General features: G+C 49.6%; 1 protein-coding gene across 1 annotated transcript; it reads right to left on the minus strand.

Moving 5' to 3' along the window:
* Window positions 1-444: 444 nt before the first annotated feature.
* On the minus strand, window positions 445-1440 carry LOC136500585 (pathogenesis-related protein 1-like). The gene is made up of 2 exons (XM_066495969.1): window positions 1131-1440; window positions 445-1026 (listed from the first exon to the last, which is right to left on the minus strand). Exons 1-2 carry the CDS (start codon window positions 1315-1317, stop codon window positions 731-733), a joined length of 483 nt encoding a protein of 160 aa, XP_066352066.1. The 5' UTR covers window positions 1318-1440; the 3' UTR covers window positions 445-730.
* Between the last annotated feature and the right edge of the window lie 13293 nt (window positions 1441-14733).

A 14733-nucleotide genomic window follows, 5' to 3' on the forward strand; every position in this document is an offset into this window, starting at 1 on the left:
AGCCAATTCGCACTTCGTTCTGGCACTATATCTGTCAATGCCAACTTGCCCTCTCTCCTCTTTGCTTCGTCTTCTGCCCTCCATTTAGGAATCTTGGTCTTGTAACCGCCAGTGCCGAGGTGGTGGTGGTACTTGTTCTTCTTCTCAAGTCTTGAGGCGGCTTGGCTCTTAGCCTTGGAGTCGTCGGAGTTTTTTATGACACTAAAACGTGCCCACTGTTCTGCTGTGATAGGGTTTTTTATGTACGTAATTTGTTTTTTTATTAGTATCCGAACACCCCATGCAACATCCTTTCGATACACTTTCTAAATTTTAGTAGCCGGATCCAAACACCCCATGTCTTCTTCTCCCACCTCTCTAGTGAAGCTATAGCTCCTGGAGCCTTCATATTAATTTCAATTTTCAATAATGACATATTCACCAGAACAGTCCCCAATATCTATTCGAAATGAGCAAAATTCCTTATTCAGTCAAACTTGCACAGGATTCCAAAACAGAATGCCCTTTTTCTTCCCACACAGAAGACCATGAGGGTATACATAATCCCACAACGACAGCATCGTACATACTACTCATAACATCTCAAGTCCATACACCGTACACTGCTTAGAGCAGCTTATTTATTTTGTATGAAAAAAGAATCAGGAAACAAAACCCAATCTCCGTATATATAAAATACGTTTATGTATAAGGCCGCCCGGGAAGGGGAATCGCATCCCAATCCACTGATTTAGTTGTAGGCGTCGGGGTTGGCGACGAGGTAGGCCTCGGCACCCTTGAAAATGGCGGTGACTGCCTCCTTGGCCTTGGCTTCCTCGTCCTTCACGTCCACGCCCGGCAGCAGCTTGTAGGTCGACTCCACCTTCACCACGCTGCCGCCGTCGGCCGCGGGCTCCACCTTGATGTGCGACACCGCGGTCTCGATGGCAACGCCGATGCCGCCGCCCTCGATGAGCGTGTTCTTGCACTCGCACTTGTCCACGTCCAGGAACTCGAGCCTCTCCTTCATGAAGCTGAACGGCATGACTGCAAGAGCGATCGCACGTCATGCGCTAGCGGTTTGATCGATCGATCGGGCGACAACATGTTGGTCTGGGCGGCTGTGGGCTGGGCATGCCGCGGACACTTACCTGAGGTGAAATTGAACTGCCTGACGCTGCCAACGCCGCCGTCGCCCTCCACGGGGTGGGCGCTGGCGACGACGTGGGAGGCGACCTTGGGCGCCAGGGTGTGCCAGTCCATCACGGCGGCGCGGAACAGGCGCGGCGCGGCCACCGGCGACGGGATCTCGAGGGTCCAGCTTTTGGTGGAGGCCATTACTTCAGTGATCGGCTGATCGACTAAACTTGGACCGAGCTGAAGCTGCTTAGGTGCTCAGCTCTGAGCGTGGCAGTGCTGCTTTCCCCTGCTTGTGTTGCCATGAGAGTGGCGGACTGTGGGCTTTAAATAGGCGGTTATGGCGGGGGTTGGTGGCGTCCGGTGAGGATGAGACGCCCGGGAGTCGTCGGCTTTTCTAACTTGGGACTTGGCTTGGCTTGGCACGGTACCGTCGCTCGTCGCTCGCCAGTGACCATAATGTGGCCGGGGTTGCAGAGACACGTCAGGAAACGTGCGGTCATTCCGTCAACGTTCAACTCCTCAAGGTGTAGAATATGTCGTCGAATTGGCACACCGTTTCGCGTGAGTGAAATGATAGAATAACACAGTAGGGCTAGTTTGGGGATGATGAGCTTCTAGATAAAAAAAGGCATGTAAGCCTGGTGGCAGGGATGAAAACGGATCGGATACGGACGAATATCACCGATATTACATTTGTTTTTATATTTCTGTCCGGATTCGGATTCGAATACGGATAGTGTCAACTATGTCGGATAGGATACGATTGGATATCGACATCATAAATATGCGATTTGAGTATTTAGATACGGATACGGTATCGAATGTTGAATATCCGGACTCGGATACGGATAGATCTCAACCCCTCTAAATGGATTCGGTTTCGAATACGGTCGGAAAATATCCGTACCGTTTTCTTCCCTACCTGGTGGGCTGGTGTGATTAGAATAGAGAATTATATTGTGAGCGTCCTGACTACTTGCATCACTCTTTTTTTTGAAGTTAAAAGCGGCTCTAAGGCCTTGTTATTGCATCCATAGGCTCAACAAAGTCATGATACACTAATTGTTTTTGGAAGGACTAGCGCCCGGACTTCCGGATAGGACGTCGCATCGAGACACGACTCCAAAACATGTGCCGCTCCTGCCTCCGTGTCCGCACAGGGACACCCGCGCTCACGTCCATCACAGGGACAGCCACTGGGCCGTGCAACACCCCGATCTACTTTTGCAACATCCAGACAAAACATTTACATCATACGTCTAAAACAGATGAAACATTTAGAACATACAGTTGAAACACCATTGCAACATCCCGATCTACTTTTGAAACATGCAGATGCAACACTTGCAACATACAAAAAAAGACAGATGAAACACTTGAGACATGCGTATGAAAACTTGCAATATACGTGTACAAAAAACAGATAAAACATTGGGGATAGACGCTTGCAACATACGTGTACAACCATGGCAACATATGCAACATCCCGATCTACGTTTGCAACATCCGCATGAAATAATTAAAACATACATATGAAAAAACTGAAACACTTGAAACATGGTCTTGCAACATGTCTGAAAAAAGCGTCCAAAAACATTTGAAACACAGCATCGCCGCACGACCATGATCTACCTGGTGGGCAACTACGGTGGTGCAGGCTTTCCCTTTGTGCTGACGGCGCGAGGTGGATGGGGGCGCAGGCCTCCCCTACTTCCCCTTCCGGGACGGGAGAGGTGGATCGGTGCGGCGTTGGATGGTGCGTGGCCGCACGCCCCCGCCATTCTCGCCGTCAGTCGAGGGAGAGGAGACGCTGCTGGATCTAGGGAGGGCGCCGTCGGTCGGGGTAGAGGAGGGTCAGCGGCTTGCTTGATCCCGCCGACCGCGCGCCAATGGCTTGCTCGAGCCGTCATGGAGAGGGGGGAGGGTCACGGCCGCAGCGGCGGAGAAGGTGAGGGAAGGGCGGCGGTGCAGTTTTGGCGCCCACAGCGGGCGATGCGAAATGGGTAACGGAGTGTCGTTCTATTTTATTTCCTTCTTTAGGAACTCTGTATGCGAGAGCAGGTTGTGGGCCGGTCCGCAGGCCCAGCTAGCCGCGTTCGGATGGACCGACACGGGACGGACGCCCTAGCAAGCATTATCGTGATTTTTTTTACAAACTCAGGGAGGCGGTTCGTCCAAACATAAGACTCACCAGGACCCAACTCGTCCCATTCTAAGCTAATTCATGTGCTACTGAATTACATACTCGAGGCACTGACAGGACATCATTACAAACCAAATGGCCATGTAGTGATTCACGAGTATCCCTTATGAGCATGCCGCTTGCGGCTAAATCCATTATTGATATGATTTTTTTTATAATATCAGAACACTTAATTCCTTAAGTATTTGTAGCTGATCAGCGACCTGTTCGTCTAGGATAGCAGCAGTGGTGGTGCAGCGGCAAGAGGATTAGTACCAGAAGGTCGGAGTACATTGTTGTACGTTGTTGTGAAGATCTTGCCTCTGGAGCAGCTGCACGGGAGGCAGTGCAAGGGTCCTAGACGTCTTGTCCTTCGATTCTTGCAGGTTGATATTACTTTCATTTTGTTCAACCAAAAAACACCTTCCTGTGCCTCCTCTTGGTAGATGCCCAGTAGTTAATCTAAGCACTCGGTGTTCTAATTTATCACTTATCTCAATATATTGCTATTTTCTTGTACCGACTAATATTGTTCCTTCATTTCTTTAGGATCCTATTCAATTGGAAGAGGTAGTGAGAGAGCATATTGCAGGGTCGAGGATCCTGAATGCTCTTCAGCTTTTATGAAATTTTGTACTCACTTAGCCCTACTCTTGTTTGCCGCGACAGTTTGGTGGCTGCAGAAGGATTCAATGAGGACTCCCTTTTTTCAGTCCATAAAATTCACTGTCATGTGATGAAATACTATCATAGTTTGGTAGTTTAGTTGTTTAGATTAAATGTCACTTTAATATCGGTATTTATTTTTATAGTATTATTATATTATTATGCGACCCGTATGTTTTTAGTATAAAAATTTAGTTGTCTCGTAACAACGTACATGCACGCTACCTAGTCCAGTTATAAGTATAGAGTGGCAGAAGCCTATTGTCATGCGGCGGCCGTACCACATGCAAAAAGCGGTGACCGGCAAGTCAGACGCGTGCACGTGGATGGAAGCCACGAGTCCGAGTACAATTATACATTGATACGTATTACACGGAAGAGCAAATACATAATACATAATGAAAGGAATTATATAAGTTAGAATTGTAATTGGATTATATTTATACGTTAATCAATTTACCTAAGGATATACATTGATACGGATTACACATAGGTAATTTAAGTGGCAATCCTTTACTTTTGGATTTCTATTACTCCCTTCGTCCCTAAATACCTATCGTCGTTGGTGCGCGTGCCACAAGTTTAGCTAAATTTAGGTGGTGTTTAGATACAGTGACTAAAATTTAGAAGGTGTGTAGGGAGGATGTTGCATGAGGTGTTCGGATACTAATAAAAAACAAATTACATAATCCGTCAGTACTCCACGAAACGATTTTTTAAGCCTAATTAATCCGTCATCAGCACATGTTTACTGTAGCACCACATTGTCAAATCATGGACTAATTAGGCTTAAAAGATTCGTCTCGCAAATTAGTCGCAAACTATGCAATTAGTTTCGTAATTAGTCTATATTTAATACTCGATGCATGTGTCAAACATTCGATAGGACAACGACTAAAATTTAAGAGGGGCAACCTAACACCACCTTATAGAAAATACGTGCAACCTTTGTATCTCGAAATAAATTTATTAAAAAAACTAGATTTAAAGATCTTTCCAATAAGTGGCCCCGTTCGGATTATTCCATATTTGGCTTGTTTGGCTTGTTTTTTCAGCCGAAACAATATTTTTCTCTCACAACAATTCAACCAGAACAGTGTTGTGGGGTGTACGACCCTGGATACCTACGGCGGACCACATGGGCTGCGCCCCTAGGGGTGGCCTAGCCCACACGAAGAAGCCTTGCGGGGCACGACTCTGCTCGGCGCCTTCCGTAAGACGTCGGGAAGATATCCTGAAGATACTATGAGATCTGTTAGGATATGTATGATCCTAAGATTCCTGTAATTAGTTATTACTTTTCGGTTATCTCTCAGATCTAACCGACTTGTAACTCTGCCTCCCAGACTATATAAGGCGGACAGGGACCCCTCTAAAATCACGGCATATCATACGATAGCTAATACAAACCAACAGACCATAGGAGTAGGGTATTACGTCATACTGACGGCCTGAATCTGTCTAACTCGTGTGTCTCTGTTGCCTTCTTGTTCTTGATCTCACGCTCCTCTGCCGATCAATCTACCTTCGTGGGATACCCCTCGGAGGACTGCCGATGATATTCTGTCGACAGGTGGCGCGCCAGGTAGGGGTTGTGCGTGCTGTTTTCTTATCGAACAAGATGATTTTTTCCATAGGCTCTTCATCCCTTCTGTAGCCCGGCCAGATCTTCACGGTCGGATCCATCTCATGGGTCATCAACGCGGACGGAGTCGGAGAGCTCCTCAAGCCGGGGCAGATTGGTTCTGCGCCGACCACCCTCGTACCTGCAACTGCAGATCCGATCTCGGAGTCGATTCCGAGGTCTCCTTCGGTGATGACTCGCCATCCGCTTCCTTGCTGCTAGAGGAGGCAGATCCACAACGACGATCTGATCGAGTCCATCGATCGGGTCGGACTGAAGCTCACCGACTGTCTCTCCATCGCCGAATCGGCTTTGGACACTCTGGTTCAGCGCCGACCACCCTCCGATCTAGATCTATCGGAGGCTGCCCGAGAAACTGCAAGGGTTACAACCCTACCCTTCGGATTCACCAACGCCACCGCCGCTTACCAACATGCCCTAAGGGGCAAACTCGCCGACCAGGTGGACTCCACCCGTCTACTCGCTGACTAGGTCGCCATCCAGTTTTCGTCAGCCGTCAACATGCTACACTTAGGCCGAAGCCCCGGGGTGCCCCTCTAGACGATCCCGAAAGAAACTCCAGGCTCTGAGTCTTAGGGCTCTACGGAGACCCTCGTCGAAACCTTCTCTGATCAATTTCTCCTCCCACCCTTCTGGGGTGGTGCGATCTTCAACGTTAGCATCGATAGCCCTCCTCGGAACGGCGAAACCGAGGAGGAGCACGTTACTTGGGAGAACCAGAGCGTCAACCACACGCAGCGGCGAGAAAATGAGGCAGCCATCGCGAGGGCCGAGGCTGCTCGGAATAATCGGCTCGATTCTCAAGAAGACCGCTCCCGCTCCACCGTGACCTCGATGAAGAATTTCTCCACGTCGACGACCATGACGTCTTCAAGACTCCAAGCGCCAATTCGGCAGTAGCCGCCTACGAGCTCTCTCATTTCCCTCAAACGCCTGAGCTCACCAAGATCGCCGCCATGCTTAAAGCGGCTCACTGTCAGGTCAATGAGATTCACGAGGATCAGAGACCTTCGTGCTCTACTAGCACGATTCACCGATCAGCTGCACTGAGATCCAATCGTCGCCCCAGTCAAAGCCGTTTCGCCAACCAGTCGCTACCTCTTCAGGGGGACCCGGGGGGCATCGCACCAAACACCATCGCCAGCATGACCAGGAGGTCGAACAGGATGCTAGAGTACATCTCAGCAACCTCCAGGATGCACGATGGCATATCAAGTAACATCGCTTTGGTCGCCATGAAGACAAAGTGCGTCGCCGCCAGGATTATGAAAAGGAGTATGGCAACCAGACTTAGCCCTCGAACCCATCCCCGACCACAATGCCACAGACGACGGTGTCGACAACCCTAAGGGGCCTCCAGCTTTCACAAGGGCACTCCGAACGCTTCGGTGGCCCCGTGGTTTTAAGATCACCGGGGTCGAGCCCGACGAAGGAAGAATGAACCCGACTCAGTGGCTATAGGCTTACGCCACTGCTATCCGTGCCGCCAGAGGAGACACTAGCGTCATGGCAAATTATCTCCCCATTATGCTCATGCCACCCACCATGAGCTGGTTCACCAGCCTTGTGCCAGACTCCATCGGGTTATGGGAAAAGCTGAAGAAAGTCTTCACTGACAACTATATGGCCACGTGTACTCGACCCGACACGAAGCATGATCTCAGCCGCATCAACCAGAAGCCATCCGAGCTCCTTCGCAGCTACATCCGGCATTTCTCTGAGATGAGGAACTCTATTCCCAACATCACGGAAGCTGAAGTCATCATCGCCTTTATCCGAGGACTACAGCATCGCGAGCTTCGTTCCAAATTCAACCGGAAGCCGCCCACCGGTATCGGTGAAATGATAACTACCGCCAACCAGTACACCAACACTGAGGAAGCTGAGGTGCGCTTCAATGAGGATGCAGGCACCCAGCGCCCGCCTCACCATTACGACGATCGTCCTAACGACCGATGTCATAGCGACCGCCGCCTCGACGACCATAGCTACCATCGTGATAGCAGCCATGATCGGACGGGAGGACACAGGCCCGGCCAATATCGCCGCCGCCGACCAGAACACATCATCACTGCCGTCAGTCAACCTCGCGCCAAGCGCAACTATGATGAATAGTACCAAAAGATCCTCGATGGCCCATGCCCTCTTCATAAGAACGCCAAACACAAGATGAAGGACTGCATTGGTCTAGCTAGGGAGTTCCAGGACAAGAGACTCGATGACGACGCCAATGATGGAGCCGGAGGTCGCCGACCACCTGAGGGCAACAACAATGACTTCCAAGACCACGATAAGGTGGTCGCCACCATCTTCGGGGGCCTCGCCTCCACTGAGAGTAGAAGGGAACAGAAGCTCGCCGCCCAACGAGTGCTCGCTGTCACTTCAGAGGAGACCACCGCTGACCCCAGCTATCGCCCATGGTCCGAGGTCCCCATCATATTTAGTAGGGCCGACCAGTGGGCAGACATACCCTACACAGGGCGTTTCCCCCTCGTCCTCGACACAACCATCCAGAAGGTGCTCTTCAGAAAAGTCCTTGTTGATGGGGGCAGTGCTTTGAACCTACTCTTCGCTGAGGCACTAAGGGAGTTGGGCCTCGCGATATTAGATTTCACACCCTCAAACTCCTCCTTCTGGGGTGTGGTACCTGGAAGGGCATCCAGACCACTTGGAGAGATCACCCTACCAGTACAGTTTGGCACGGCAAGCAACTACCGTATCGAGCATATCAACTTCTACATCGCCGATTTTGACACCGCCTACCACGCCATACTTGGATGGCCAGCCCTGGCCAAGTTTATGGCCATACCGCACTACACATATCTGGTGTTGAAGATGCCTTCGCCTCCAGGAGTCCTAGCTCTGCGGGCCAACCTCTCCGTTGCCTACGCCTGCGAGACAGAGAGTCTTGCTCTCGTCGAAGCCACCAACCTCTCCATCTAGATGGCCAGTGTGGTCACCGAAGCCAAGATAGCACCCACCGATGACATGGAGATTCTAGAGCTAGAGCTTCCCTGCGCCTCCACCAAGTCCAAGGAAATCAAGGAGGTCGGCCTCGGCCTCGATGATGCCTCCAAGACCATGAAGATTGGGGCTCACCTTGACCCCAAATAGGAAAGCACGCTCGTCTCCTTCCTACGTGCCAACACCGATGTGTTTGCTTGGAAACCTACAGACATGCTGAGGGTACCACGAGAGAAGATCGAGAACTCCTTGAATGTCTCGCCGACCGCCAAACCGATCAAGCAGAAACTCTGCCAATTCACGTCAGACAAGAAGGAGGCTATTAGGGTAGAAATAAAATGGCTCTTAGCTGCCGGGTTTATAAAAGAAGTGTATCATCCAGATTGGTTAGCAAACCCTGTTCTCATTCGAAAAAAAGAATAAAGAATGGAGAATGTGCGTTGATTATACTGATCTTAACAAACACTGCCCTAAAGACCCCTTTGGCTTGCCTCGGATAGACGAGGTTGTAGACTCTATCGCCAGCTGTAAACTACTCTCCTTCCTCGACTGTTACTCCGGCTATCATTAGATCTCCCTCAAGGAAGAAGACCAGATCAAGACGTTATTCATTACGCCTTTCGGTGCATACTGCTACAAAACTATGTCCTTTGGACTCAAGAACGCCAGGGCTACCTATCAAAGGGTCATCCAGATGTGCCTCGACCAACAGATCGGCCACAACGTCGAAGCCTACATCAATGACATGGTCGTCAAGACCAAGATAACCGACAACCTTATCACCGACCTCAAAGAAACCTTCGCCAACCTGAACAAGTACTAATGGAAGCTAAACCCTTCAAAGTGCGTCTTTGGAGTTCCATCCGGTATACTGCTGGGTTACATCGTCAGTGCTCGAGGCATCGAGCCTAATCCTGACAAGGTCTCCGCCATCACCAATATGAAATGGCCAACATGCGTCAAGGATATATAGAAGCTTACAGGTTGCATGGCTGTTTTAAGCTGCTCCATATCATGCCTCGACGAAAAAGGGCTACCTTTCTTCAAGCTCCTCAAGGCCTCCGAGAGTTTTTCATGGTCGGAGGAGGCAGACTCAGCTTTTGAGTAGCTCAAGTTGTTCATAACAAAGCCACCGATCATGACTGCACCGAGACCAGATGAGACTCTGCTAATATACATCGCCGCCACTTCTCGCGTCGTGAGCACAGCTATTGTCATCGAACGCGAAGAGGCCGGGCATGCTTATAAAGTACAATGTCTGGTTTACTTCATCAGCGATGTACTTAATGAGACCAAAACTCGTTATCCTTAGGTATAAAAGTTGTTATACACCATTCTTATTACGTCGCGCAAACTCCGACATTACTTCGAATACTACAAGATCACCGTGGTCACTGAGTTCCCTCTAGGGGACATTCTCCACAACAAAGAGGCCAATGGCTGCATCATTAAATAGGTTGTTGAGCTCGGCACCTATTCCATCAAATTTAGAAGCAGACCTACCATTAAGTCACAGGCGCTTGTTGACTTCATCGCTGAATGGACCGAGATCCAAGAGCCCAACGCCGCTGCTTGCCCCAAACACTGGGTGATGTACTTTGACGGCGCCCTTAACATCAATGGTGCTGGTGCGGGCATTCTGTTCATTACGCCGACCAAGGATAAGCTACGTTATGTTCTCTGGATACACTTCCCGGCCTCCAACAATGCCACGGAATACGAAGCGTGTCTCCATGGTCTTTGTATAGCTATCGAGCTCAGCGTCAAATGCCTCATGGTGTATGGGGACTCTGCGCTGGTTATCAACTAGCTCAACAAGGACTGGTCCTATTCCAGCGAGAAGATGAATGCTTACTGCGCTAAAATTAGAAAGCTTGAAGGAAAATTCTACGGCATCGAGTATCACCACGTGGTACGTGACCAAAATCAACCCGCCGACCACTTATCCAAGCTGGGTTCTTCTCGCGCCACAATGCCATCGGGGGTCTTCGTTCAAGATCTCCCGGCGCCATCCATCAAAGAAGATAAGGAAGTTGAAGAGGTTCCCCCTGCTGAGCAGTTGGTACTCGCGGTACCTTTGCCGGTGATCGATTGGAGGGAGCAATTCATCAAGTACCTCACCAGCACCAAGGTACCCGCAGACAAGACTAAAACTAAATGCCTAGTTCGTCGAAGCAAGCTTTACGTGCTGGTGGATGGTAGCTTGATGAGGAAAAGTGCTAAGGATGGGATACTACAGAAATGCATCACCCAAGAAGAGGGAGTAAAGCTACTTCTCAAAATTCACTCTGGTTCCTACGGCAACCATGCGGCCTCGAGAATACTGGTCGACAAGGCTTTTTGAGCTGGTTTTTATTGGCCCATAGCCATCACTAATGCAGAAGACCTCGTCTGACGTTGTGAAGGGTGCCAATTCTTCGCTAAGCAAATCCACGTGCTGGCGCAAGAGCTGTAAACCATCCCATCTTCCTGGCCCTTAGCATGCTAGGGACTGGACATGATCGAGCCTTTCAAGCCAGCATCAGGTGGTTTTTGATACATATATATCACCATTGACAAGTTCTCCAAGTGGATTGAATATAAACCGCTCGTCTCGGCTACTGTAAAGAAGGCAGTTGAGCTCTTCGAAGATATCATCAACACATTTGGTCTACCAAATAGCATCATCACCGATCTTGGAACTACATTTACTGGCCATCACTTCTAGGACTTTTGCGAAGACCATTGCATCTCTGTCAAATATGTCTCTGTTGCTCATCTGAGAGCCAACGGCCAGGTCGAACGGGTGAATGGTATGATCCTTGATGCCCTCAAAAAACGCCTGTATCAGAAAGACGAAAAGCATCCAGGCAGATGGCTCAAGGAGCTTCCAGCTGTAGTCTGGGGACTGCGTACTCAAATTAGTCACAGCACCGGCATGACTCCATACTTTCTGGTCTACGGCTCAGAAGCCATACTACCAGCGAATGTTACTTTTCGAGCACCTAGAGTGGAAAACTATAATGAAGAGCAGGCCAAGGCTGTTTGGTCTGAGGATGTTGACAGGGCTGAGGAAGAACACCTAATCACCTGTGTTCATACAGCTAAATATCTGGAAGGCTTGCGGAGGTACTACAACCGAAACGTCAAAGGTCGTTCATTTGCTATCGGCGATCTCGTTCTCTGTAGAAAACAAAAAACTGACGGGTTGCACAAGCTCTCTTCCCCTTGGGAAGGGCCTTATGTCGTCAAAGAAGTTACTCGACCGGGTTCTTATCGCCTAAGTGACTTAGAAGGAGTTGATGTTCCCAACTCATGGCACATCGAACACCTTATATGTTTCTATCCTTGAAACACTCCAGATATGTACTCTATAATTTTATATTCAGTAAAGTTTTGGTCTCCGTAACTTGTCTCTATTTTGTCTCTATTGTGGTTTAACACCCACTTGTGGTCGCCGAGCTCTATGCTACTTCATGACGAACTCCAATGCGTAATAGCCGCAACTACGCCAAACACGATTTCTCCAAAATGACCGAACATGATTTCTCCAAAATCGCCGAACACGATTTCTCCAAAATCGCCGAACACGATTTCTCCAAATCGCTGAATACGATTTCTCCAAATTGCTAAACATTTTTTTCTTGATCGGAGAGCAACATCCTTTCTTTTCTGTTCTTTTCGAAGATGACCCAGTCTCCGATCTCTCCCTACATGTGTTACGAGCTCTGTGCTCTGCGTTATGGATGGTCGGCTGCGGTCCCTTGGTCACACCTGTTTGTCCTACATGTCTATGGGCTCTATGCTCGACGTTATGGACTATGGGTCAGCCAAGGCCGAGAGTTCAACATAGAACACATTACTCGGACGCCACTTATGCTGCCTTTATCTCCAAGTTTGTATAACAACTATCGAGCAGCACATGTTCCGCACTGTTTTTTATGGAAAAGACCTAGTCACCGATTTTTCCCTACACGTGCCACGGGCTCTGCGCTCTGCGTCATGGGTGGTCGGCTGCGGTTCTTGGATCACGTCTATTACTCCTACATGTGCACGGGCTCCGCGCTCAACGTTATGGACTATGGACTGGCCAAGGCCATAGGGATCAGTAGCAGACCAATTATTCGGACATTATTTAAACTACGCATAATCGCGTTAGGATTGAAACTGCGAAGATTTTTTTGCCGAACTACAAGCAAACTGCATATATTGCACATACATGCACTTTATCACATTTATTCGATAAATAATTGTTTCTTGCGCTTTCGTGCGTTCTAATACACCGTTAAGGTTTTATAGATGATAATCTATGAGCAGATTAATGAGCTCTGCCATTACCATCCGTCTCGCCAAATAGATCTATATCGCCGGCCAGCATCTTTGCTACATCCTCCACCTCATCCTCCAGCTGCTGGGTCTCCGTGTCGCTGAGTCCTTCGGCGAACCCACCCTCTATGGACTGAAGATCGATGGTCGGGTAATGGGACCGAACAACCACGAGGACATGGGTAGCGATGGTTGTAATGGCATCGCGGTTGAAGGTCTTGAAGTTCTCCCATGCTGCCTTGCACCTCTGGATGACGGTGTCGGGATGTTGCCACCTGTCGTCGTGCTGCGTGGCCGCTTTCAGGTCAATGCAGTCAAGCACCGGCTTAATTGTGGCGACTACAGTGTCAAAGTTTTCCTTCTGGACCTTGGCCTCCTGCACCAGCATGTCAAACTATGCTTTGGCTTTATGACGATAGCCTGTAAGCGTTACAATGATCCATTATACAAAGAAGTTACTTCAACAATAATTCCGACAAGGAGGAATTCACCTTTCCGCTTCGAAGCAAGTTTGTCTGCATGTTCTGCTTCCTTTGCCTTCTCCTAGCGAAGTTGATCGATGGTCTGGCGCATCTGACCGAGCTCAGCCTCTTGCTCAACAAGCACAATAATTATCAACGTAAATGTGGCTATACAACAATACAAAAGTACATTCGTTGATGTACCGTACATGCTTTCTGTTTGGATACACTGTTGAGTTGTTCGGTTTTCCTCTCCAGCTGCTTGGAAGTATTTTTCAGTTGGCTAGAGACGACGGCCACGTGCTCAGACTGGCTCCGCACCTGCTCGGACATAGCTGCCAGCTTTTCGGTCAGGAACCCCTTCTAGTATTCCAAGTCCCAAGCGTTTGACTCCGCATGGTCTCTTTCACGTTGGGCCCTCTAGATATTCTTCTCCAAGAGGTTCCTGACCTCTTTGAGCTTTTCATTTTCCTCAGCAAGGGGCTCCATTCGCTTTACCAGCTGGCGGCGTTGCTTAGCAACTTGAGATATTTCCTGCAAAATCCACGGTGACAGTATCGTTAACCAATTTCAACAAACAACCAAGACCTTTCTAGACGAAGCATTCACCTTGATCTGCTTCATCACACCGGTAAGGGCAGTCTCCAGTCTCCTGAACTCTTTGGTGGTGTCCTCCTCTTCGACAATCACTATTTCCTCACCACGCTTTCAGAGGATCCGGACTGCTTGGGGTCGAGGTTCGTCACGCACGATTTCCTCCACCTTGTCCTCATCTGTTGCAGCTGGGGCCACCACCTGGGGGTCAGTGGCCGGATAGCGGGTCCGACCATGCCTTTCAAGGCATCGGGGACTCCCGTCTGCTCCTTTGGCGCCAAAAGCTTTTCCGCTTCAGATTCCACCATTGTCGAACGTGCTGTCGCCGACTCGTTCGCTGTTGAAGAAAGTCGCTCGTCGCCACCAAGCCCACCAGGGGCAGCAATTGGCTCCTCGGCGTGCCCCCGAGCACTTGGGGACTCGAGGATGCGGTCTACTAGCATCTTCACCGCTCCAGGGCCAGTTTTTGGTTGATGCTCAGTCTAAGCGGGTGGGGCTAGATCTATTGCTCGCCTTGCACTGTATCAAATCAGTTATTCAGTCACCACAGAAGTAAATACAATACAGTAAAGTAACTTCAGCATAGGGACGCTTACGGTTTGGTCTGACGGTTCAATTTCTTGAACCGACGGTGCCGACCTGAGCCTCTAGGCATAGCCACGGGGTCGACTCCCCTGCTCGAAGGGGGAATTCTCGGCTCTTCCACAGTCGGCCTCAGTTCTGGCTGCCGCTCCGGGTCTGCTTCCGTTGCTTGCCCCGTGGGGACTTTCATCGTTTGCTGCGCCGAAATTCCCTCC

Source organism: Miscanthus floridulus, chromosome 1, assembly GCF_019320115.1.
Source record: "Miscanthus floridulus cultivar M001 chromosome 1, ASM1932011v1, whole genome shotgun sequence".
NCBI classification, from domain to species: domain Eukaryota; kingdom Viridiplantae; phylum Streptophyta; class Magnoliopsida; order Poales; family Poaceae; genus Miscanthus; species Miscanthus floridulus.